The sequence below is a fragment of the Cucumis sativus genome, chromosome 7 (genome assembly GCF_000004075.3).
Source record: "Cucumis sativus cultivar 9930 chromosome 7, Cucumber_9930_V3, whole genome shotgun sequence".
Classification (NCBI taxonomy): domain Eukaryota; kingdom Viridiplantae; phylum Streptophyta; class Magnoliopsida; order Cucurbitales; family Cucurbitaceae; genus Cucumis; species Cucumis sativus.
In genome coordinates this window covers 21625017-21651315 of record NC_026661.2, presented here as the reverse complement: position 1 = coordinate 21651315, position 26299 = coordinate 21625017, and the positions used below count along the sequence as shown (strand labels likewise).

The 26299-nt window shown below is 35.2% G+C and overlaps 3 protein-coding genes across 3 annotated transcripts; all 3 read left to right on the top strand.

The window, feature by feature from the left end:
* Positions 1 to 205: 205 nt before the first annotated feature.
* Positions 206 to 3276, top strand: LOC101207496 (protein TIFY 10B). Its single transcript, XM_004141668.3, has 5 exons — positions 206 to 602; positions 725 to 887; positions 1075 to 1391; positions 1509 to 1566; positions 2839 to 3276. The coding sequence occupies exons 1-5, from the start codon at positions 425 to 427 to the stop codon at positions 3008 to 3010; spliced, it is 888 nt and encodes a 295-aa protein (XP_004141716.1). The 5' UTR covers positions 206 to 424; the 3' UTR covers positions 3011 to 3276.
* Positions 3277 to 5309: 2033 nt separating this feature from the next.
* Positions 5310 to 10765, top strand: LOC101207738 (oligouridylate-binding protein 1B). The gene is made up of 12 exons (XM_004141669.3): positions 5310 to 5577; positions 6470 to 6531; positions 6910 to 7012; positions 7171 to 7247; positions 7318 to 7379; positions 7462 to 7549; positions 7746 to 7821; positions 7898 to 7928; positions 8103 to 8222; positions 8373 to 8458; positions 8797 to 8973; positions 10109 to 10765. Exons 1-12 carry the CDS (start codon positions 5473 to 5475, stop codon positions 10388 to 10390), a joined length of 1269 nt encoding a protein of 422 aa, XP_004141717.1. The 5' UTR covers positions 5310 to 5472; the 3' UTR covers positions 10391 to 10765.
* A 1328-nt stretch (positions 10766 to 12093) lies between these two features.
* On the top strand, positions 12094 to 26044 carry LOC101207984 (nuclear pore complex protein NUP107). Its single transcript, XM_011661309.2, has 24 exons — positions 12094 to 12271; positions 13237 to 13598; positions 13713 to 13782; positions 14919 to 15034; positions 15441 to 15472; positions 15583 to 15708; positions 16076 to 16234; positions 16530 to 16622; positions 16713 to 16880; positions 17169 to 17267; positions 17683 to 17915; positions 17992 to 18049; positions 19252 to 19340; positions 20723 to 20854; positions 21269 to 21391; positions 22272 to 22370; positions 22476 to 22664; positions 23158 to 23332; positions 23436 to 23592; positions 23697 to 23899; positions 24430 to 24571; positions 24778 to 24938; positions 25175 to 25291; positions 25634 to 26044. The coding sequence occupies exons 1-24, from the start codon at positions 12192 to 12194 to the stop codon at positions 25697 to 25699; spliced, it is 3249 nt and encodes a 1082-aa protein (XP_011659611.1). The 5' UTR covers positions 12094 to 12191; the 3' UTR covers positions 25700 to 26044.
* Positions 26045 to 26299: the final 255 nt, after the last annotated feature.

Here is a 26299-nt window from a genome sequence, read left to right as displayed (position 1 = left end):
TTTAGCATGAAAATGAAAAAAGAGGATAAAAAATAGAAAAATAGAAAAATAGAAAAAGGGAATTGAAGGCTTGGTCGTGGTCACAATTCTTTTTCGTTGGACTTTTATTCTGCCAAAAAATAAAGAAAATAATAATAAAAAAAGAATTTCTTCTTTTTGAAGCTCCAAAAAAACGTGCTTAAACTCCTCATTTTTTTTATTGCTAAGTAATACTTTTTCAGAGAGAGAGAGAGGAAGGAAACCAATTCCTTTACCAGCTGGAAATGTGAAGAAACTTGACCACTTATATTCTCTGTCTTCTCCATCTCCGCCGTTTCTGTTCGTCGGACCACGCCGATTGATTCTCCATTTCTTACTCGCTCCTTCTATTCGAACCTTCACCAACCACCCCTAGATTTTCACCCTTCTCTTCTTGTTGTTTGTCATGTCGAATACATCGGACGCCGGCGGAGGTGGGAGGCTGTCCGACCGACAGCAGCTGGCCAAGCGGCTGGAGAAATCGAATTTTGCTCAGACCTGTAACCTGTTGAGCCAGTTCCTGAAAGAGAAACGAACTCTCGTTGATTTGAGCGCCGATATGGCTCCCAGGAAGAAGCCGAGAGGTATTGTTCATTTGGTTTGAAGGAATGGATTTGTTCTGTTTTTCTTAATTATTTTGAAAATACCTTAGAATTTTTAGATCTTATTGGAGATTTTCCTTATTATTTTTCGGGATACGATCTAGATGAACTCGAGAAGGCCAAGCCGCCGTTGCCTCTACCGCCTTCGACCGCGAATACAGACAATTCTTCCGACGCTTCACGGCAGCAGAAGGATACTCTGCCGAAGTTCGTTGGATTTCCTTCGTCGGGATTCTTCAGTAACGCCATCAATAAGGGCGAGTTTAGGTGCTCAAATATTCCCCCCCAAACTTTAGGGCTAGTTTTCCTTTTTAATCGAGTAGGAATCTTGAATTTACTTGCTCACTGCTGTTGCTTACGAGAAAAGTTCCGAAATAAAGAAGAAAATTAGGTTCAATTACATCACTATAAAATGGAGTTCTAATTTCTGATCGTTTTCCCGGCAATTTTTTAGGAAACCGGCCACGCCAGAGCCTACAACCGCTCAAATGACCATATTCTACGCCGGAAAAGTTTTGGTGTATGATGATTTTCCCAATCAAAGGGCCAAGGAGATTATGGCCTTAGCCGATAAAGGAAGCCGCGGCTCCACCACCACCGCCGCCGCTTCTCCAGCTGCCGTCACCCCCAACAGATTCTTTTCTGCTTTGGAAAAGTCTAACAGCAATTCTCCCACCTGCGAGCCAAATGTGGTGTCCAAAACTCCAGCTCCGGTGAAGGCGGCACCGGAGCAGCAACTGAAACCACAAACGGAAGTAAAAAAGTCATCTGGTAATTATCCGCCATGATCATAGAAATTTCAGAGATGGGTTCTATTTGATTATCTTGATTTAGTGCTCTTAATTGGATTTAATTGTGCCCTCTCTTTTTTCTTCTTTGATCGAGCAGATTTGCCTATTGCTAGGAGGGCTTCCCTTCACCGATTTCTTGAGAAGAGAAAAGACAGGTATGTTCTTTGTTTTTTTTCTTTTCTTCCTTTTTTCCTCAGCCCTCTTTATTGATTGAAGTTGATGAGATCCCTCTGGTTATCATTTTGTCTACTTTCTTCTCTAAAATTGTTATTCAGATCCTGATTTTGTTTTTTCTTCTTTTTTTAGCTAAAATAGCGTTGGATGGTTTTATAAACTGTGATAAAACTTTACTACTTTTCATCATTTCATCATGTATATGATCGTCCTGAGTCGTAGATCTAAATTACATGAACACGAATCCCTCGATCTTGTCAGTTATTTTAAAAATAATTCATATTCTTTCCAAAGTTTTTGCATTGACGATCTTTCTCTTTTATAAACGTTTCCATTTATCATATTCTTGGAGAGTCAAAGTTTTGAAACTTAGAGGTGTATTTTTAAAAACAAAAGGGAAAGTTGAATGTTGAATATATGGTGCTCTTCTTATAATCATGTGAATCAGGCCTGATTTATTTATAAATTAAATCTTCCGAAATCTATTTGTTTTATACATCTTTGTGGAACCATGTATTTGTTAAACTCTCTTTTTCTTTTCTTTTCTTTTTCTTGGTTTACCTACCAAATTATCCTATTCTTGTTTTATTTGATTGTTTTTTATTTTAGTATTTTAAATCTATTTTTTTTAAAATGAATTTGACCCAAAATTCTTTCCAGTAGTTAGGTAGAAATGGGAAAAGGGTAGTGAAAGTCTTGCCCAATTCAGATAACATAGAAGAAAAAGAAGAAAAAAGGGCAAATTCAGTCTATATGATATGATTTTAGCCATCTAAACATGCTGTGAAGAAAAACATTGTAAAAGTTTAAGCGTAGATTTGCACATGTTTCTCTTGTTACAGAAATGATTCACTGTAGAGGTTGAAAATATTTAGTAATTGACTCTAAAAATAGTGTTTCCAAACCATGAAAGTGAAGTTGAAAGTGAAGTTTAAAAGTCAAGATTAGAAAAGTACTTCAAAAAAACATGAGAAGAATAATCGAAGCTCTTCGGTCAAAACTCTATACGAGTTCAACTATACTCATTTTAGCAACAAGGTTAATTGTTGAGTTTGTTCTCGATGTAATTAAAACTTCAATCACTCTCATACTTCTTGGTTTGTTTATACGCGTTTTTAAGTTTTCCTTCAAATCATTATAAAACAATAAAGCTTTAAATTTGTAGTTGTAATTATCATTGAATTCATAAAGACAAACATTTCTATTATTGTCATATTTTGTTCATGAGATTGAGCAGTGTTGTTTATGATTAGGGCTGTAATAAGAGCACCATACCAAGTAAACCAACAGCCAGAGTCTGCTTCTAAAGCAAGTGGAAGTAACTCAGCCAGTGAGCCCGAGCCAGTATCCATGCCCGTGCCCGAGCTCGAGCCAGAAGCAGAAGCTGAAGAAGGCTTTCCAAGGCATCTGGATCTCAACTTATGACATGGTTTTGCTCTACCATAGGTTAATTATTTCCCTCTCCAAATTTGGCTGCTATTTTGTGTCATATATTACAACTTAGTCCATTAATCTCCGCTCTTTCCAACATTTATGCCTTCCTAACAAATATTATCCCAAATCATAATATGTACTTTTTTCTTCTCTATAGAAATTTTCGATGCAATATATAAAAGAATAGTTAACCTTGTGCTTAGGTTGTTATGTTTACAACTTATTTTTTCAATAGTAACGAATTAATATTTGAGATATTATGTATAAACAAGCAAACCAAAATTACATCGAATCAAATTCTTGTCAAATTATTCTTAATGTTTTCTTTTGTTCTTAATTTCACGTTTATTTATAAGTAAAACTTTATGATATACTTTTCACATTAATACAAGCATGTGAGGTTTGTATTAACAACTTTTCATAGTGATTTGTGACAAAACACTGTTTTCAACAGCAAAAGTTTGCTTTTGAGTGCTTATCTTAACAAAAAAAAAATAACAAATATAAATAGATAAACTATTTTGATTAATCTATTTTAAAGAATGTTTACCAACCATCAACTTTTTAATAGTCTGCCAAACTTATTCTTTACTCTTGACCTTTAAACTTTATACGAAAATTATTATATCTTTATCCCATCTCTCTCACCACCCAGTGTGGGGTATGAAATGGAGTTTTTCACATGGATACACCTTCCATTTTATGTGCATTTAATGAGTTTGATGTGGGGAAATATAAAAGAAATAAATAAATGAAATATGAAGGATAATATGGAAAAAAGAAAAAAGAAAAAAGAAAAAAGGGTTTTAACATTTTGCCTATGTACTCATACTTTGTAATATGTGATATAGGAGACCATATGGGAGAGAAAAAAATATAGTAGTTTTGGGATTATGGCATATTTGATGTATATTAAAGTAGGTTAGGTTTAAAGAAAAAATAATGCTGACAAATATTAACAAGTAATGTTTACTAAAAATTGATTCAACTTAAATATACAAACACATTGTAGGTGATTTTAGACCAAAAGGAACTAAGTTAAGAAAGTGCAAGATCTAAGCTAAGACCACATGTGTTACTCACATGGGCTGATTGCTCTTGATGTTAGAAATTGCCCAATGAGTGACTTGAGAATCAACTTTATTAACCCAATTTCAAAACCGTAATTGGGATGCTTGATGTCGGATTTTTCTTATAGAGGTGTTATTATATCTCGAATTGATTCAACTTAAATATACAAACACAGTGCAGGTGATTTTAGACCAAAAGGAACTAAGTTAAGAAAGTGCAAGATCTAAGCTAACACCATATGTGTTACTCACATGGGCTGATTGCTCTTGATGTTAGAAATTGTCCAATGAGTGACTTGAGAATCAACTTTATTAACCCAATTTCAAAACCGTAATTGGGATGCTTGATGTCGGATTTTTCTTATAGAGGTGTTATTATATCTCGAATGAAGTTCAATTTTCAATCTCAAGTATATTAAGTGTTCTCCTTTTCAGTATATGTTATTTTCACTCACTGATACACAATCGTAGTGTATGACATACCAATGCATCAGCGTACATGTTTGTCTTTCTTTTGCATACCTTTATCTTCTTATTCTAAGCAAACGAGTAGTATCACGTAATGGTCGCACTCTTTGAAGTTTGGCGTCACTGAAACTCATTGGAACAAATTTATGCATTTTGACCCTACACCGTCTAACTTTGAGAACCAACCACACAATGCAAAAATATCAAGTAAGTTAGAGAGTGAAATATTAAATTTATGGCTTTAATAAACAATAAATTTATACAGTAAATCAATGCAATTAAACTAATTTTAACTGAACCCATTAGTCACTTTATTAGATTAGATTATCAAATATGTTGAACTTCCAATGGTCATCAATATGACTAAAATGTTAAAATAACGAAAAATCTCCTAAATATAAAATTTGGATTTTTTTTTTGTTAAAATATTAAATCTATATCTTGTAATTATGACTTTATATGAGAACCCAAAAAATATTATAAACTACCTAGAAATATTTAATTTCCCATATATAAATAGTCATAAAGAATATAGAAAGAAAGAAAAAAAAAAGGGCCCTTCCCCTTGAAAAAAAAAAAAGAAAAAGAAACCGTGACAGACATTGGTCAGGTCAGCTTAGAAGAAGAGCCAACCAATTTGACGATAGAGGGTGTAGATGTCAAGTTTGGATTGGCCGTGGCTTATTCGTTTGTAACGGGTATGTAACGATATCTTCGCCCGGGCCCGAACCGGCATTTTATAACTCATCTGAGTTAGAAGCGTTAATCGATTTCCCCCCAACCCCCAAAAAATAGCCCTTTCCCTCTCTAATTTTTCTCGCCCTTGCTCGTCTCTTAACCCTAACCCCCCCCTTCTTCTTCTTCCCGGTAAAATTTTTCGTTCTTTTTGGCGGAAAATTGATCGAGGAAACAAGAATGCAACATCAGAGATTGAAGCAACAACAACAACAAGCTTTGATGCAGCAAGCTTTGCTTCAGCAACAGTCCCTTTACCATCCTGGTCTCTTAGCTCACCCTCAGGTTCGAGTTCTTTTTTTGCTTTTTCGTTTTGGTTCACATTTCTATGATCTACATGTTTTGCTTTGGTTATTTCTGTATGTTTATTTGTTGTCGGGTTTTGTTCTTGATCTCTGAATCTCACGTTATGACCGATTTGGTGCTTTCTGTTGTGGCGGTGTTTTTGTTTTCGTATTTGTTTACTGTCTCGAGTTCTGGATGATTGTGAAGAAATGGTGTTTTTCCCATGTCAAGAGACTGATTGTTTCATTTCTTTGTAATGGGTATTGGTATTTTGCTTTCTTGTTAGTTGTGGGTGATGGATATTGGGCCTGTTTGAATTATTTTCTTTTCTGGAAGAAATTTCTTCTTAACAAGACGGGAAACATGATCTCTTTTGATTTTCATGGGGCGTCGATAATGGTATGATGTGCCATGCATTGGTTCACTTCCGAGGCTAAAGTTTTCCATTAAAGATGTTTATATTTCATTTTTTCGTTTTATATTTTTTAATCCGTTCTTGGTTCGGGCAGATTATACTATTTTGTACATTACTCGTTGTCTTAGTTGATGACAGCTGACTTCTACCAACCCAGCTGGGTTTTACCAGCTTACATTATCAATGAAATGATAGTTCCATATTACGTGATTGTGTGACATTATGAGTCTTTTGGTTACCGGTCTGTGTTTTTCCTGTTATTTTCACTGCTTTCTTTTTTTACTTGTTTGGCCTCTGTCACTCCGACGTACTGATTGAAATACCATCGAGGTTCAGCTTTTCATTTGGTTACATATTTCGTGTAGTCTGTGTGATTGCATCCATTATAATCTCTTTGCTTTCTTCCCATTTCATAAAGATTCGTTATCTTTTTCACTTAACGTTCTAATGGTTTATTTTTCTGTTTCCATTATGCAGCTTGAACCAATTCCAAGTGGGAATTTACCACCGGGTTTCGATCCAAGTACTTGCCGCAGTGTGTGAGTGAATTTCTAGACGTTTTATCCCCTTAATGTTACCTCCTTTTTTTTGTTCGAACGAATGTTTTCTTGCAGTTCTTATATCTGTCTGTCTCAGACTTGTCAATGATTGTCAAGTTCTCATACTTCAAGTATCTATTATTCCTAAGAGACTGGATCTCTAATCGTTTCATTTCCTGAGCCAATGCTCTTAGTTTCTGTCTTCTCCAATCTCAACCAAATTTCTAGATTTTATTATTTTTATTTTATTATTAATTTTAATTTTTATGTATACCTATTTCACTATGGTTGATTACTTATATATCTTTTTTGTATTTTCTTTTTTTTTTCTTTTCCTTTTTAAAATTTTTAGTTTTTTTTATTTTTGAGCAAATGCAGGTACGTGGGAAATGTACATACGCAGGTAACAGAACCACTTCTTCAAGAGGTTTTTGGGAGCACAGGCCTTGTTGAAAGCTGCAAGCTTGTCAGGAAGGAGAAGGTTGGTTCACAGAAGCTTGCAATACAAAACCCTTGTTCTAGCTCTATTTTTTATGCTCATCCAATGGAATAAACATATTTGTTTATATTACTGTTAATTTCACAGTTTTCTGTTTACTTCTTGTCTATTAACATCCTTGTTGTCACTGCTTTATGCAGTCATCCTATGGATTTATTCACTATTTTGATCGCAGATCGGCTGCTATGGCCATTCTGTCACTTAATGGAAGGCATTTGTAAGTTTATAACTGAATTTCTCATTTGCCGTTTGTACCTCTGCTTCCTGTCTCATTATGTATGTTGCAGGTTTGGGCAGCCTATCAAAGTAAATTGGGCTTATGCTAGTGGTCAGAGGGAGGACACATCAGGTTTGCTACCTGTTTTGAATCAATGGCTGTGAGTTGCTACTAAATAATTTCTTTTGTACTCATCCGCTTCTTTTGTGTACAGGTCATTTCAACATCTTTGTGGGTGATCTTAGCCCTGAAGTTACTGATTCTACTTTGTTTGCATGCTTTTCTGTTTTCTCTAGCTGTTCGTAAGCTTCAGCCCCTATAAACTATTTATTTATTTATTTGTTCGATTATGAATTTTGAAATGAGTTTTTATCATTGGAATCATTCAGTTTGATATACTTCGACTGCCCAAAAAGCATAATTGAAGTTAGAATTGGTGTGTTGGTAATTTGTCTTTTTTAACCTGCAACATCTGATACCTTGTTCTATTTGTTTCAGTGATGCCAGAGTTATGTGGGATCAGAAGACTGGGCGGTCCAGGGGATTTGGTTTTGTTTCTTTTCGCAACCAGCAGGTTCAAACAACACTAATTAGAATATATTTTTTTCCGTTATTTCTCTATTCTTTTCTAAATTATGGGTATTTTGCAGGATGCTCAAAGTGCAATAAATGACCTGACTGGTAAGGACTTAGTTGCCTCTGATAGTTTAAATTTCTTGTACAAGATTATCATTTGGTAAACTAATTAAATTGATGATAAAAGAGAAGCTTGTTGATCTCTTGTCTTTTAACTTTGAAAATTGAAATGGTCTCGACCATATTCCCCTATTTCTGACCACATATGGTCTCCTTCAGGTAAGTGGCTTGGAAGTAGACAGATTCGTTGCAATTGGGCAACAAAGGGTGCTGGATCCAACGATGACAAGCAGAGCTCAGATGTGAAAAGCATTGCAGAACTTACAAATGGATCATCTGGTTAGTGTTCATACCCCATGTTTAATGAAATGGCAATTGTCATTTTTTTTTTCCACTAGAAACCAGAAGTGTAAAATGTCTCACTTTGGTTGTTTTGTTTACACTGAGCCAAAGCTTCTGACATTTGCTTGAATTTTAACATTTTTGCAGAAGATGGTAAAGAAACTGTTAGTAGTGATGCCCCAGAGAACAATCCTCAGTACACCACTGTTTATGTTGGCAATCTTGCTCCGGAGGTAATTTCTCATTCTTAACTTTGCTATTGTTATTTTTAAATGTTTTAATTTAATGTGCACTGATAATAAAATAACACAATAGAGGAGATATGGTACTCAACTTGTCATGATTTTGCAAGTGTACTATATCTCCTATAAAACAAAGTTCCTATAATTTACTTGGCTCTAGAGGGTTGATTTGGTTTAGTTCGTAATTTTAGGCCAGAAACTGACATCAACGAATAATTTCTAGAAGGATAATTTTGTAGCATTTACTTAGTTGACGTCTGTGATGTCTGGATGTTTTTGTCAATTAGGATTTTGGATTTTGGATTTTTGAATGATTTTTCCTCATACAGGCCACACAGGTTGATCTTCATCGCCATTTTCATTCTCTTGGGGCTGGTGTGATTGAGGAGGTCCGCATCCAGCGCGATAAGGGCTTTGGTTTTGTTAGATACAGCACTCATGCTGAGGCAGCTTTGGCTATTCAGATGGGGAATACTCAGTCATTTCTTTGTGGGAAACAGATTAAGGTTTCGTTTTCTGCTTGTATACTAAGTTTCAATTTTTTCTTTTGGAACAATGGTTGCACTTACATTCATAGTGAAACTGATGCATTTTTTACAAAAGCTGTCTTGTGGCATATGGTTGCTACTTTTGCAGTCTTGCAGACTTGAATGGAGCAAGACTAATTTATCCATCAGTTCAATTTTTCATTTTATATCTGTTGTTTATTATTATGTGAGTCTGGCAAGTGATATGTTTTAAATATTAGTAGATATTATTACTAAGAACATGGTGGGTGTTAGGGGTGACCTGGTTAGAAGTAGGGGAGTTAGGGATCTCAGAGTGGGAAATGATTTTGGGAGGTGTCCAAATGTGGGACATGGTAGAGGAACGACCCTCTGTATTTGCAATATTTTCTAATGTTTTATTGTGTTTCCAATCCTAACAAATTGGTACCAGGGCAGCATTCTGGCTATGGATAGTGTGTAAGGAGTTAGTGTTGAAATTGAATAGGTCCTTGATTAAGACAGATGAGCTACAAAGTACGGACCTGTGTGTCAGAGAGACATGGCGCTATTAAAACACTATTGATACTTAAATGTATTTCCATTCCGTATTTTTTTATGTTTGGGATCTAACAAATTATTATTATTTTTGCAAATATATGAAATGGACCCAGTTTAGGTAATTCTTTGTTTTGTCAAAATTTTGTAAAGCATGTCATTCTACCTTTAATGGATTTAAAATTTTTGATTTGGTGAAGCATTTGTTTTAAAGCTGATGTATTGCTAAATTTTATTCTTCTATTAACATATTTGGTAAACATGTGGACATTCCCTTTATATGTTACACTGCTTATAATTGAACTTGCCCCATCCACGAGATCCATTTCTTCCAAGGGAGGTGCCAGCATGTTCAACATTAGTAACACAATAATAATCTAATTATGCATCAGCTTTCTACTAACAAGTTTTAACACACTGGAGTAAGATTCATAACTTGTGGAAGACTAATGATGGAATGAGGAAGTACCGAGAAGATTTTGGACCATTGAGTGATTTGTTTAGCTATATGTACCTTTTGCAAATAGCACCAGTTAATAATGTAAGAATAGTTTTGTAACTCTGTTCTAAGCTTTTTGTGTCATTTCTCTATGTGCAGTGCTCTTGGGGAAGCAAGCCAACCCCACCTGGAACTATCTCCAACCCGCTTCCTCCGCCTGCAGCAGCTCCAATGGGACTCTCTACAAGTGATCTATTAGCGTATGAGCGGCAACTGGCGATGAGCAAGATGGGGGGCGTGCATGCCCTTATGCACCCTCAGGCACCACATCCTTTAAAGCAGGCAGCCATGGGAATGGGTGCTGCTGGGTCAAGTCAGGCCATCTATGATGGTGGGTTTCAGAATGTTGCGGCAGCTCAGCAGCTCATGTATTATCAGTGAGGCTGATGTGCGAGGTGTATACAAAAATGGAGTGCTTAGTTCTGTTGAGAGATCTCAATCTTTTTTTTTTTATCCCTCTTTCTTTCCCCTCTTTGTGGAGAGTTTCTGAGCCTTAGTATGATCTTTTTTCTTTTTATTGTTTCTGTTTTTTTTCCCCCTTTCAAATAGCCTGGGAGCTGTGTTTATGGAATGTCATTGTGTACCCGAGTATCTGAATTTATACAAGGATATGAGGATTCTTGGTGGTATTATTTAGGACACTAGTTGGGTATAGCTTGGTATTTTAGTTTTTCCTTTTTTTTTCTTTCCTTTTCTATTTCATGTGAAGGGTTTGATGGTGCTTCAAAATATATTTTTATTTTTCTATTGCTTTCATTAGTTTTATGTTATTTCATGCCAGGAACAATGCGTCTGATTGTCATGTGTAGAGGAAGTTTTGAATCTTAGTTTTCCTAAACGAATGTTTATTCCCCTCTTTTTAGAATAGAAATAGAATATTTGCAAAATATGAAAACTTTGAATGAGGTTTATTTTGAATGTACACTTTGAACGTACACCAACTGTTGAGGATGATAGTTTACCTTTGTTATTTGTTTTGACCGCGGTGCGACCATTCAAACAGGAAATGGCTCAAAACAATTCTCTATATCAGTCAGGTCAAGGGTCCTTTGAACCATGAATCATTCTCTAGCTGCTAGGTAGTGGTTCGTCGGCCAAAGCTGTAGTCTGACCGAACTATTACAATTGGTGCCAACAAATACACGACGATAATTCAATAAACAAATTTACCTATTCTAACTTTTTTATTAAGTGCAAAAGCTGTTGACATAGAAAATCACAGTCGGTGTTAATGAAAACTTGGAAATATAGATAAAATGATTATACTCATGAATTAAATAATGAATAGTTGTAAAATTAAAAAAAATAATTATATAATAACATTTAAAAAAAGTAACAAATATGGTCAAATCGACCTTAAGTTTGTCTTTTCTATATTTACAATTTTTTTAAAAAAAGTTACTACATACTTAATTACCATTCTTAAAATTGCTATCAACTTATAATTACTCATACAAATATTACTACATACTTAATTACCATTCTTAAAATTGCTATCAACTTATAATTACTCATCAAACAATTACTAAAATTAATTAATCGTTAAAATTGCTATCAACTTACTACTCATCAAACAATTATTAAAACTAAAGGTGGCAATGCAAAATTTTAGATCAAGGTGGAAGCAAACAGGATAAATTGTAAAACCTATCTATAAAGTATAATCTTAGTTGAAATTCTATCTTTAAAATTTAAATTTTAACTCAAGTATTAAAATTGAATTAAATAAGACCTTCAAAGATTTACATGAACGTATGACTTGTAATATTTGTATAAATTAGAATTTTCAACTTTGTCATTCATGCGTTTAAAATCTAGTATTATTGTAAGCTTAAGAGTTTAATCCAAGGCTGAGAAATAGTTGAGGTTCAATTTTGAACGTTTAAGCATATTATTGCAATTATCGTGATAGTTTTTTGTAATTTGCCTAATAAAATATAATAAAGATTTAACTAAAAACATTGTGTTCTTTAAAAAAATTCTCAACATTTTTTGGTTCGGCCTGGGAAATGTTTGACGTCGGACCGGTTTAATACTTAAACCGGCGCGCCTTCATGGGCGAGGGTTTTATTGACCGAAGCCGGAGGTTTTTACTTCACACTCCCGCGCTTGGGGTTCTCTTCTTCCTCAAATCACCAAAATCCTCTGTGCTTTGAGAGGAAAGCCAAATTCATATTCTACCATGGACGAAGAAATGGACGTCTCTCCCAGCTACTTTGACCCTGAAGACCTCACCATTCGGGAGCGGTTTCGTCGGTACAGGTACATTCGCCGGTTTCCTTTCTATTTGTTGCTTTTTTCGTTTTGGCAATGAGAAAAATTCATCTTCTACTCTGTTTGAAGTCAATTTTAGTTTGGACTTAAGTCATTTCGTGGGTAGACGTTTGAATTCAGTGTTCTATCTTGTGGGTTTGTAAAAGCAAACAGCAAATTATGTGGTCTTAGTTTAATTATTGAAACTTGTTTGATTTGAATGCTTTCTAATGGTCAATTTCAACTTATTGCGTTAAGAAAATAATGGGTCATTGCTTTTTACTTGATATGTAATCTGTATAGATGGGTGTTATTGATTTAGTGTTTATTGCGTTAATGGGTTATTATATTTGGTTGTGGAATAGAGCTTCCTGGCAGTGTTTGGGTATGCACCTTTTGGCCTATACCTTAATCTAGAATTGGTACATTATTATTATTTTTTAAATGTGTTAATGGGTTATCAAGGATAGCCGGTGTATATCTGCTTTACGTGCAGCCGTTTGGAAAGATTACATTCCATCCTTTCTTTTGGTATGTATTAAGGAAGAAAACGCACAAGGCACATATCGTATCTAATGTGCTGATAATTCTGATGTAGGAGTTGTAAGCATCCTCCTTTTAATGTACTTTATAAGCGCTGATCTTTGTGTTCGGTAGATGAGTGATGTTTTGTTATTTTGTTACTTTGACCGGCTGGCCTAAAGTTAATGCATAAATTGGCTTTCACCACCCATTAGTTTTGATTATCAATAATAGATCATCTTCAAGTTCTTGGAGCATTTGCATTAAATTTCATATTTGAATTTTGGTATTCATTTTTTGAGTTGAACTTTGCCTTGCAATTGCAGCCTTTCTTGATGGAAGCGAGGTCTTCACTTAAGAAAAATATTGTTTTATAGCTTAGCTTTCTTACACTTTTTTGTTGTATTTACCATTTTTAAAGCAATGCCATACCTGTTGTGAAACTTATGCAGGAAAAGGTCGTCAAACATATCACCTCACAAGGAAGTTATACCTTCAACAATCAACGAGTCTAGGATTTTGTACGATGGACAGGGTTTCCATAGTCCGACTAATGCTGCACTGCTTCTTGAAAATTTTCAAGAAGAGGCTGAAAGCCTTGTCGGTGATTGTCTGGAAGCAACACCATTGAAGGAAAGTTCTGCTTCTAAAAGAAGATTATCAATTGATAGCCAGGAAATTTCGGTAGTATCTCTTGGTCCTGATTCGGTTCGACTCTCATTGAAGGCTTGCAGGCATGAGAACGACCCATTATCTAATAGTGGAGATACAACTTATAACTTTTTTGCATCTCTTATGGACTCTTCAATTCAAGGTTCTAATTATGTCCAACAAATTTCTTGCTCTTTATGGTTGTCCTCCCTTAGTGTGTGGACTGCTCGAAGACAATGTACACTTCATGTCTCACTCACTCAAGATATTTTGTCAGGATTGATGTCTATACCAGACTTGATATTAAGATTTGAGAGCTCTTGCCGTATTGTTTCAGAGTCGATAAGGTGCTTTTCTATCTATGGTTCTCATTTGATTTATTTTATAGACATCTAGTTGTTGGTTTCCCCAAATAGTTGGATGAATTACAATATGCTTGTCTCTTTGTAATCTAATCATCCATTTAGATTCTTTTTGGGGGGATAAGATACAATTCTGTTGATGGTATGAATTCGGTCTTGAAGCTTTTTTGTAACTATTCCCTAGGTAGCATTTTTGTTACTATTCCCTAGGTAGCATTTTACTTAGTTGGAACCCCAGGGTGTTTCTTGTGGGCTTGTTGTTTTTGTACGCCCTTGTATTCTTTAGTTTTTTCTCAATGAAAGTTGTTCTTTTATTAAAAAAAAATTATGTTGATGGTATTAAATTCAAGATAAGGGGGAAGGAAAGTCGAAACCAACGGTGATATAGTCACAGAAAAAGGAAAAAAAAAAAACAAGAAAGAAAAGACTCTTCCTAATGAAAGTCAAAACCCAAGGTGAGATTGTTTAAATAAACGCAGAGAATTTTCTTTGTTGCTGAAGACTGTTGTTTCTATCAAGCCACATCAACCAAAGGAACACTCACAAATTGAAGCCATAAGATCTTCCTATCCTATACCTTTAAAAGGACGAACATCAAGAAATAAGGTAAGAAGGTGGTTGATATTGAGGGGGAGAGCCATCTGCCACTTGAAAATCCTTATTGGTGTGTTTGGAAGTAGGCAGTTGTGAACTCCACTTCTGGTTTGACCACAAAAAACATCAATTTTATACCTTACCAACTTCTTACACTGTAGGCCTCAGGAGTTCACAACTCCCTAGACTTCATAAATCCCTACTTCTCACTATTCAACTCCTTACCCCAAACACCCCTTAAATTTCTAGCAAAAGAGCTCGTCGAGGGAATTACCTCAAGTTCTGAATTTCTTTTACATTTAGGCAGCATCCTAGTGATTTTGATCTATAGAAAGCTCTTTTGAAGATGAGGTTACTAGTTGTATCCTACCGATATTCCATAGCCAATGAATGACGTTAGGAGATTTGTGCATGCTGAAAACTTGACACAACTGTTGGTTGTTACCAACTCTTTAAGCATCTTATCCATTTTTATTGCTGGCAGATTGTTACTATGATTTTGACTATTCTTTGTTCTTTTCTGCTAGGTATGGTTCCAACACTCAGCACCGCTTTATTGAAGACAAATTGATGAGGCAGAAGGCTCAATTACTTGTAGATGAAGCAGCCTCCTGGTCCCTTTTGTGGTACCTGTATGGGAAAGGAAATATCTCTTTTTCCATAACTATTTATAAGTTTTATTTTGTATTTATGTCTACAAATATGTGTTTTCTGTTTCATGCATGTATATGTGGATCTTGGTTCAATTCTTCTGTCTAAATGGCAATAAATGTGTAGATCTAGATCTTGCTGCATGCATTTGGAATTTTGGTTTATTAAAAATTTCTATGCAACTATATTCTTCATGGATGTGAAGCTGGTACATTGACCCGATCTGTTTCTAAAGCTTCTTTCTGGCAGTTGATATATTTTTCTGTTCAATTTAGCTAGTATGTGGATGGCTTATCCTCTTCTTGTATTCATAACGTTGAAGGAGGTTAACTCACCCAGATATATGATACATGCTGTTATTTGACCTTGGTACTGATATTGGTGTCTTGTTCTTGCAGCTACAAAAGAGACGCCTAAAGATCTAATTGTGGTTATGTATTTTTTCATTCTTTTCTTCCATATTAAAACAGACAATTTTTATAACATTTGAAATGTTACTTATGTTCGAAGAACCTAAATGAAGCTATCAATTTGTGGCAGTTTCCCCCAACATCACATTTAGAGGCCTGCCAGTTTGTCTCAGAAGATCATACAGCTCAATTATGTCTTAGAATTGTTGAGTGGCTGGAAGGTTTAGCCTCTAAAGCACTTGATTTGGAAAGCAAGGTGATGAGTTCTTTCAACAGCTTTACTTGATAATATGCCACCATAAGTCATATCTTATAGCATCGTTGTGATATGTTTTAAAATTAATGTTGGATTTAATTATGAGTCTCCTGCTCTTGCTCGAGCTATGGTATTTTATGCTAGCTGTCAATGTTAGTTGTAGCTGTCACTGACGTGATATGTTTTATAATGTTTATGGTTAACATTGCTAAGCAGACTTACTAAAGTTAAAACCTTTGTCTCTTGAAACTTCATTCAGGCAGTCAAGTGCTTGAGATACCGAAAATCTAAATCTTGGTGACTTGAGAAACTTATCCTAGTGGTAGGGCAGCCAATGTTATTTGACGTTTTGTATATATTTTTACAGATTCGTGGGTCTCATGTTGGTACATATCTTCCATGTTCTGGAGTTTGGCATAATACTCAGTGGTCTCTCAAGAAAGGGATCTCTAACACAAATGCTATTCATCACTTGGATTTTGACGCTCCAACACGTGAGCATGCCCATCAACTGCCAGATGACAGAGTATGATCTTATTATGAAAAGTTGGGCCTTGAATAATATTATTTTATTTTAGTGAATCATATTTAAAAGGCTTTTGGTGCCTTGTACTATTCTATTTTCCTTTCTACGACCAGATCTCTTGTAGTAATTGTCATCATACATTGGGCGTGTAGTTTGACACATGCATGAGTGTGATTTGGACCCTTTTTTTTTCAAATTGATATAAGACAGATTGACAAACTTATACTGGAAAATAGACACATAGGAGTGGCTTTTGTGTAGAATACAGTATAGTAATTGACGTTTTTCTCAACAGAAACAAGATGAATCTCTTTTAGAAGATTCCTGGACTCTTATAAAAGCTGGGAGAATGAAAGAAGCATGTGATCTCTGCCGGTCAGCAGGACAGGTAAACAAATCTCTCAGAACTATCGTTTCTTGCCTTCCAATGCTCCCGTTTATCAACTTTCCTGTGATACATCTAATAACATGTTGGCAGCCATGGAGAGCTGCAACTTTGTGTCCTTTTGGTGGATTGGAACACTTTCCTTCCATTGATGCTTTGGTAAGGAATGGAAAGAACAGAACTCTACAAGCCATTGAGCTAGAAAGTGGCATTGGCCACCAATGGCGTCTTTGGAAATGGGCTTCCTATTGTGCATCTGAGGTAATCATTATTATTTCATGAGGCACTAGGTTTTCTTTATTTGCTGATTCAAAGTTACTAATATAATTCTTTATGCAAACTTTCATGTAATTCTCTATCTGATGATTGATGGTAATTGGTAAATATGTACAATCATAATTGTATACTTCTGATGAGCTCAGTAAAAATCATGATATTACTCGTTTAGAGATGGCCATGAATAGAAGCTGCAGATGCTTTCTATGTTCCTTTTTTCCTTTAAATATCTTTTATTATTACTTCTACTTATACTCTGTGCAATTGTTGAAGAAAATTGCAGAAGTAGATGGTGGGAAGTATGAGGCTGCTGTGTATGCTGTTCAATGTGGAAATTTGAAGCGTGTACTTCCTATATGCACAGATTGGGAGGTATGCTTGTCACAGTAATCTTTGCAAATTTTAGAATGTTTAACTGAAACTTTTGCGATCTATCCAATTCACCATTTGGGACACATACGAACAGAAATAATCTATGAGTGCTGTGGGGGGTCGATGAGACTTTCTTTCTTTCTTTCTTCTCTCTCTCTCTATATATATGCATATATAGTCTTTTCTTGTGGTTATCGAGTTACCAATGCTATTGGTTAAAGTTTTGTGTTGACTAATCGTCTTGTCCGTGTTTGGGTAATCTCACAAGTATAAATTGTCTGATCAGATTCTTGTTCTCAAGGAACCGAATATAATGGAAAAGAGTTTTCCCAAGACTTTTTGTGATGACTTTCGATGGTATTGATTTTTTCTATAAAACCAATTTAGCGCTCTGAGACTGTTCATTTGCTTGCAGTCAGCATGCTGGGCAATGGCAAAGTCATGGCTGGATGTTCAAGTAGATCTTGAACTCACTCGTTCCCATGGGAAAATGGATCTTTCCAAAAGCATTATGGACACTGTGGATGGAAGTCCAGGACAAAGTGATAGAACCTCCCAGGTTTCTGATGGACCAGAAAGTTGGCCACTTCCAGTTCTGAGCCAGCAACCACGTCAAATTTCTGTCCTCCTTCAAAAACTCCATTCAGGGTATGATACAATATAATATTACTACACGAGTGATCTTATGTTCAAAATGTAAGGTCTGGTCATTTTCTTGATTCAGTGACATGGTGCATGAAAATGTAAACCGTGGATGCAAAGAACAGCAGCGGCAAATTCAGGTATTCTATATTTAATTTGAATGACCAAGATAATTTTATGAAATTTTGCATTAAATTGTGCAACTAATTCAAATAGGAAATATGTGTGGAAGGGCAAACTTGTTCAAATTATTAATTCTTCTGATGTGATGGCTGGTTAATTTCATTAGGGATTTTATTTATACAGTGCTCTAAGACTCTTTTGTGGCCTGGGTTTGGCTTGGGCCTAGAAAGAGAGTTTTGGCATATGTTTCTAATCGCAACAGGTGTCCTGCTGAAAAGTTTCTCCTCTCAATGGAAATACAAATCTTATATTTGTAAAACCTATAGTTCAGCATCTTTCAACACCTGCCTAAATTAGGTTTTTTTTTTTTTTTTTTTTTTAAGAAACAGAGAAGGTTTCTCTCTTGGTATTTAAATGTGTTGAACCCTGTGGTATCATCAACCTCAGTTCAACGTTGAGTGTGGTGGGAGCTCACCAGTCAGTTCAGTTACTACCACATCAGTCAATTCTCACTCCTGGACTACTAGATTCTTTAGTTTCTTCCTTACTTCCATTCTGTAAAATTGTTTGAGCTGCAGCTCCCACTACCCACATAAACATGCTTTTCTCCAATGCCAGTTCCGACAGGCGACAATCAACTACTTTCTTCCTTAGAGGCATCACCAGGGTAGAGTTTTGATACTACAAATCGTCAGTGCATTTTGTACTCAGTTCTAATCGCTGGAGTTCCCAGCTCTACCTTACTCAATCCCTGACTACTTGCATCCCACTTGAGTAAACTTTCCCTTCTCATGAACTAACATTAGCACTGTTATTAACAGAATTTTGCATGTATCTAAAGAAAGCCACACCCTTCCTTTGCTTGCCCACTCACATTTCACGCACCTCCCACCTTCTTAACACGAGTCACGTAGTTACCTACATGCACAAACAAATGGGCTCTGCCACTCCTATGAAATAGTTACTCAAGCATTTGTTAACGTTTATTTTTAAACCATAAGTTTTAGGATAGTGCAAATAAACCTAATTCCTGTGTTTTATTTATAATTTACATGATAGGAAATTAATTTGTTGTCCTCTTTCTGTAGCTCTCTCATTAGCAACCCCATTATGATTTTCAGAACAAAGTGTGGATTTTTTTTGTTATCCTTCTGAACCTGCTGTAGAAATTAGAAAAAAAAATAAATTTCCATCTTACATTTTATAATATTTTTTCCAGATGATCTTGATGCTTGGAGACATTCCTCGTCTTTTGGACCTCATCTGGTCATGGATAGCACCTTCAGAACAGGACCAAGATGTTTTCAGGTCATATAATGCTTTGTTATTACATATAAATGTCTATGTTTGAGACAGATATGGTTATACTTCCCCCATTCTTTGCTGCATATTTATTATTGACTAGACATTTTTTTTTATTTAAATTGGTTGGTAATGGAAAATACTGCCACGGTTAATGAGAAAGGTTTTTAAATTTATTTATTTAAGAGATAATAACGTGTATGGGCTAGTGTATGAATATGTGAATTCTAATGATTCCTTCCATATAACTTACAATAAATGCAAGAGTTATTTTACCATTAAGAAAACTTGAATTTTACTTGTACTAATTTATGGTTCTTTTGAATGTCATTCATTGCCAAATAAATCTATTTTTTTTTATTTTTATCAAACAGATGACTTGACTTGAATAGGAAAATGGACTGTAGAAGACCAATGGACACAATATTCTTGCATTTGATACATTGCATAGAAGGCTCATAACTACATTAATTCTCTAACTCATTTCAAGAACTCTAAGCATTTTTTTAAAGTGTTGCTATATTTAGTTTTACCATAACTCACAGATTTGAGCTTTTGCGGTGGTCGATGATTTAACATGGTAGAGCAGAAGGTTTTGTGTTCAAAATCAATTATTGATATTGATTTCCACTTGTTGGGTTTTCTATTAATTTCAAGCCCACAACTGAGAGGAGAGATTACTAAATTGTTTATATAATCTAGTTACTATAATCCATAAGTTTAAGCTTTTAAGTCAAAAACAGTGATTTAATAGTCTCCAATCAACTTAAGGATTTCTTCACTTCACAAATTCAATCAAATATTCTCATCTCTTATGAAAGCTTCATAGGTAGGATTTGATGATGGTTTTCCATGGCTTGAATGTTCCATCTTATGATTCTGGTATAATTCTGTACCCTTACCCATTTGGCCATTTCTGTGAACTGAAGGCTACCTTGATTGGAGGAGTATACTCCTATCAGAGGGCTACTCAACAACATTTTACTTACATGATAACCATCATGGATTGGCCTAATGGTAAAAAAGGAGACATAGTCTCAATAACTAATTAAGAGGTCATGAGTTCAATCTATGGTGATCATCTATCTATGAATTAATTTTCTACGAGTTTCCTTAACATCCAAATATTGTAGGGTCATGCGGGTGGTTCTGTGAGATTAGTCGATATGTGCATAAGTTGGTCTGGTCACTCTTTTTTGGGGGGCTGAGGAAAAACCAATGCTCTTCAAATGTAGTTGATTTATCTATGACTTTCTCTTTCGCTGCATACTTCTTATTCTAGCATTTGAAAGTGCTTGTTACTAAAGTTTTTAAGTACCAAGAGAAATAGCAATGCTTCCTGTCTCATGCATTTGATTGAATTATAATTGCACATTGGATTTTGTTAGGCCTCATGGTGATCCACAAATGATTCGTTTTGGTGCGCATTTAGTGCTCGTGCTTCGATTTTTGCTTGCCGAAGAAATGAAAGATATCTTCAGAGAGAAGATCATGAATGTTGGCGATCTTATTTTACACATGTAGGTAAAAGGCTTGTTCTTGTTTTAGATGACAAAATAGAATATTTAGGTAAAAGGAGACTAGAGAGATTATAGACGTGGGAGGAAATTTGTTTGCATATTTTCTGTTGCCTGTTGGGCTACTGCTCTTAAATATTTTTATGATTTTCTTTTAGTATAACGGGGTATGAGAATTTATTTATTTATTTATTCTAGTAACAAACTGTTCTTTCATTGAGAAAAATGAAAGAATTTTTAACTCTGCTGATTTTAAATATTCTTGTAAGCATTCCAATTGTAGTTAACTCTGGAGCTATCTAATCATCTCGTTATTCCATTTTTTTAATCTCCAATTAAGTTCCCGATCTTGAGTTTGATAGAGTATGTGACGAGGATATAATCTCCAGTCAATAGATAATTTACTGTGGATTTCAGGTATGCCATGTTTCTCTTCTCGATGCAACATGAGGAGCTGGTTGGTGTATATGCTTCTCAGCTAGCAAGCCATCGATGCATTGACCTCTTTGTGCACATGATGGAACTTCGGCTCAATAGCAGGTGACTGAAATCCTTACGGTTGAAATAGTTTTCGCTTTTCATTCTGCATGTTGCACGATAATGCATATGGATTAGAGGTTCTTTATGTGATTTTATATCTACCTTTAAGAAGGGAGTTGTTGTTTCTTTGGCTAATTTAATTTGGCTTTTAATGAAAATGTTCTTAACAAGAGGACCTTAATTCTTTTTAATATTATTTTATTTTAATTTTTGGTAGATGTTAGAAGTCATATAGTCTATGTTGGATCTCAAAATGTTTTTGCAATACTATTATTTTTTTTGTTCATGTTTCCAGTTTCCCGTTTTGGCATCATCGTATGTGAAGAGGTCTGAATAGGTTTTCAAGTGTTTGGTACAATTCTGGGAATGCAATACTGATGCATGTACGGAGAGAGAGATGCTGCTACGGTTGATTAATAATAATAAAATAATAACAATAACAATGTCATGGTGATGACAACGTCAATGATAAAGACAAAAGTGAAAATGAAGACGACGGTAGGACAAATACTGCCCATGCCTGCATCTTATAGTGTGTATGATTTATGAAGACCACAGAACAACTGATCACTTGAAGGTGTATTGTATATGAATCATGGGAAAGACTAATAATGATAAAAAAAATCAAAAGTGAAACCAATGGGTACTAAAATACCTTTTTGAAGGTAGATCAACATTTACTAGCTGGTCTTGATGCATTTTCTGCTGTATTTTCGGGAATAAAGATATACTGCAACTTGAGTCTTCTGATTAGTTAACAATCTTGCAATGCCCAGTCTCTCTTGAACAAGGGGAATTTGCCTCTCAGGGGATTGTATTCATGTGTTCTACGGTTTAACATGTGTCTATATACTTTCTTTTTTTTTTTGCTTTTTCACAGCGTGCAAGTCAAGTATAAGATCTTTCTCTCCGCTATTGAATATCTACCATTCTCTCCTGACAATGATTCAAAGGGCAGTTTTGAAGAGATTATCGAAAGGTGTTTATGCATTTACTTGATTTAATACTTGCATATTCAAGCCTCAAATTCACCAGACTTGATTTTGTTTATAATTGTTACTTGTTTATGTGATTTATTGAACAGTGTATTATTAAGATCTCGGGACACCAAAATTGGTAGTTCTGATAAGTTATCAGATGCTGTAGAACAACAGCGCTTGCAGAGTCTTCAGAAAGCTATGGTTGTCCAGTGGCTCTGCTTTACCCCTCCTTCCACAATTGCTAATGTCAAAGATGTTAGCACCAAACTTCTTCTCCGAGCATTGGCACATAGGTAATAACAGTAGTTTGCTGTTGCAGAACCATCATTGTTTTTTAAGGTGGAAGGCACATTAAATGCACACTAGGGTGGGAAGCACACCTTGGGGGGGGGTTATAGGGAATTAGTTCAACTAAGGTGGCCACCTAATTAGGATTGTTATCCAAGTATTATTTTGGGGACCAAATGTACTTGGGTTAGGAAACTGTTTGAAAACAGAAGAGCTTTTGAAATGAGGTGTCTTGGGGGAGCATAGCTTCTAGGTACACTTTCTGAATCACTGACTACACCATATCATGACAAGTTATGAATGTTGATTGGTCCACTCAAATCTGGGGTGCTACTTTTTATGCTTTATTGGAGTTACATTTGACTTTGAAGTTAATTGATAGTGCAATATTTGTATGTATGGAGTAATGAAGCAACAATGATCTCTTGAACTTTGCTGTATACTAGTCTAACCGTCCAAGTTACAGCTTTTGAATCTCAATCATTTGTTGTTTTATAGCAATATCTTGTTCAGAGAGTTTGCTCTGATATCCATGTGGAGAATTCCTTCAATGCCTAATGGTGCACACAAGTTACTTAGTCTTCTTGCTGAACCTTTGAGGCAGCATTCAGAAACATTTAGTGCGTTGGAGGATAATGGCGTTTTGGAGAACTTAAAAGAGTTCCAGGATTGGGTATGCTATCCAATTCTTGTAATTAAATGTTGGTTCTTGTTACTGCATTACATGTTTTGATTGTTGATTAATTTTCATCTAATACAACTTTTATCTTCATTAGAGTGAGTATTTCTCCTGTGATGCAACATATCGCAACTGGCTCAAAATTGAGTTGGAGAATAATGAAGCGCCTTCCATGGATCTCTCAATGGAAGAAAAACAAAGATCCATTGTAGCTGCTAATGAGACACTGGATTCCTCACTTTCATTATTACTTAGTACGATTTATCTATTCTTTTTCCCATTCATAATTAATAACGCCAGGTACGCTAATGGTTTTCTCTACTCACAATCTTTCCGCAAATAATTTTTCTTTCCTTAGGAAAAGAAAGTCCATGGTTGGGATTTGCAGAAGATCACCTCTTTGAGTCAATGGAGCCTGTCTATCTTGAATTGCATGCCACTGTCATGCTGTGTTTACCTTCTGGAGAATGTTTGTGCCCTGAAGCTGCCACGTGCACAACCTTAACAAGTGCCCTTTACTCTTCAGTTACTGAGCAGATCATATTAAATCGGCAACTTGTGGTATGTTCCTTAATTTGATTTATTATATTTTTCTATTATTTTTTGGATAAGAAACAGAGATAAATGACTATTTATCATCATCATCATTGTTATTATGTTTTTTTGTGATGTAATGTAGCAGTTTGTTTGGTGTATTCTTCTTTTCTTCTTTTTTTTTCATTGCTTTAGATGGTCTCTGAACCCCCATATCTGCCTTTTTAGATCACAACCTATTATACTTTGTACTCGAGATGGCTTAGTCGGGTCTCCTCCCTTTGAAATTTGAAATTTGAAATTATGCAATGGAGTCAGGTTTGGCCTGGCTGATGGAAGGAGTGTGGGATGCCTAATTGTGATTTGTTCATTATTTGTTTATCATTTATTTTGTTACACAGTTCTATCATATTTTATAGTCTTTTCATTTATGCAAACATTCTATCATATTTTATAATCTTTTCATTTATACAAATATATCCTCATCTCTTATTAGGCAAAGAGGGGAAAAAACTCGTTAAGTTAAAAAAATTTGCATATGTACTTCAAATATGCAGGTGAATGTCTCCATTGCATCAGGGGAAGGTTTCTGTATTGAGATTGTGCTTCGCTGTTTAGCAGCACCAGGCGATGGGCTTGGGCATCGTGAAGTTAATGATGGTGGCATTCTTGGTTGTGTCATGGCAGCTGGATTCAAAGGTGAGAAGTAGTATTACATCCGCATGTTCAGTATCCTGCTCAGTTACTATTTGCTATTCTGTTGAATTTTAGTAAATGCGAGGGTTGGTTCTTGTGGCCTTTGAAATGATGAAATCTGAGGAGATGTGGACCTCTCTTAGTTCTTCCCCCCACCTCTTAACAGAAAAAGAAGGTTATTGAGCAAGTATGACTTTTATATGCTGTAGGTGAGCTTCGAGGTTTTCAAGCTGGAGTCACTTTGGAGGTCTTGCGTTTAGATGCTTTGTATTCAAATGAAGATGGTTCACTAAAAGACCCTGCAGCATATATTGTGCAAGGCCTATGTCGTCGATGCTGCCTTCCAGAAGTTATTCTTCGATGCATGCAGGTAAATACTTCTTTGAGGCTAATGATGTTTGTATTAGTTCAAATGTTTCCAATGTTGTTTGTTTTCCTTGGATCAGCAGTATTTTCTCAATGAATTGTTTTTTTCATCAACCTTTTGCCTAGACTATTCATGAAAATTGGAGGATGAGATATTCAACAAGGCACAATTTGGACTCTTTCCATACTTTTGAACCGGTTAATAATTACTCAGCCTCGTTTTTATTACCTTATTTTCAGGTTTCTGTGGCTCTGATGGAGCTGGGATTTGAACCCAAATGCCATGATAATTTGATCGAACTCGTTGGGAGCTCTGAATCTGGATTTTCTGATTTGTTCAGCCAGCAACAATTCGAGGTATCTCTCGATTAACTTTATCATGATAAAAGCAATCTGGTAACTAATGTTGCCGTCTGCCAGATTTTACTGTGCATTTATTCTCACAGAAAAATTTAGTGAAAGAAACAAGAGTGTAATTGAAATGCTCTAGAAACTTACTTCTATTAGTCAGTGAAGTTGAAATAGTAACACCCTTCAACCAAAAATTAAAAACATTAACAAAATTTTAAACAAAAGACAAAACGCTGCCATTTAATGAGTTTCTTTACTATTTATCTGTTTTTCTTCTCTCTAACTCATCGGGGATTCTGCCTTTTATCTAAATTTTATGAGGCTTTGATAATGCATTCTGAATTGCAGGAGTTTTTGATACTCGAGAGAGAATATACATTACGCAAAATGGAGGTTGGAGAGCTTTCTTCTTGATTTTGCTATGTCGATCTGATGTTGAATCTTTGCGGAGTAAAAGCAGTGAGATAGGTTTCATCGACCTTCTATTGTTTTTTAGATAAGGAACATGTATATTCAAATAACAAAAGAGAACCTAAGGACAAGGGATTAGAGGACCCTCCCAAGAGAAACTAGCAATAGTCATTTGGATGAAAAGTTCCATTCTATGCTTGTTTGATTTTTTGTTTTTAGTTTACTAGACTGTAAACAGATTATTATTTATCGTTGTGAATTAAATATCTGATTGACAAAAGTGTAGGTTACATTTCAAGTTTGAAACAAGTTTACTAAGCTTTGGTTTAGCAACCATTTGATTATAAACATCTTTTCATTTCTAAATTTATTTGTCTATTATCTATTTTTATACTAAGTTAAAAAACTAATCCAAGTAAAGAAAAACAGTTTTTTTAAGATAGATGAAACGATGATAGAAATTTGACTTTTAAAAAATCGAGAGCCAAATAATTAATCTACGGGATAAAAGTGGTTGGAATGAAAATTATTCTAAAATTTTGACGATGTTTAAATGGAACGATCAAATTTGTAATTGTCATCGATCACTTGGTTCATTTTCAG

Excerpts from the sequence above, each read along its gene's own strand:
- LOC101207496 (XM_004141668.3), top strand. The coding sequence starts at position 425 with ATGTCGAATACATCGGACGCCGGCGGAGGTGGGAGGCTGTCCGACCGA. Across the intron at positions 603-724 it reads TCCCAGGAAGAAGCCGAGAG|ATGAACTCGAGAAGGCCAAG; the intron begins GTATTGTTCATT and ends GATACGATCTAG. Across the intron at positions 1,567-2,838 it reads CTTGAGAAGAGAAAAGACAG|GGCTGTAATAAGAGCACCAT; the intron begins GTATGTTCTTTG and ends GTTTATGATTAG.
- LOC101207738 (XM_004141669.3), top strand. The coding sequence starts at position 5,473 with ATGCAACATCAGAGATTGAAGCAACAACAACAACAAGCTTTGATGCAG. Across the intron at positions 6,532-6,909 it reads CCAAGTACTTGCCGCAGTGT|GTACGTGGGAAATGTACATA; the intron begins GTGAGTGAATTT and ends GAGCAAATGCAG. Across the intron at positions 7,248-7,317 it reads TCACTTAATGGAAGGCATTT|GTTTGGGCAGCCTATCAAAG; the intron begins GTAAGTTTATAA and ends TGTATGTTGCAG.
- LOC101207984 (XM_011661309.2), top strand. The coding sequence starts at position 12,192 with ATGGACGAAGAAATGGACGTCTCTCCCAGCTACTTTGACCCTGAAGAC. Across the intron at positions 22,371-22,475 it reads TTTGAAGAGATTATCGAAAG|TGTATTATTAAGATCTCGGG; the intron begins GTGTTTATGCAT and ends TTTATTGAACAG. Across the intron at positions 23,333-23,435 it reads TAAAAGAGTTCCAGGATTGG|AGTGAGTATTTCTCCTGTGA; the intron begins GTATGCTATCCA and ends TATCTTCATTAG.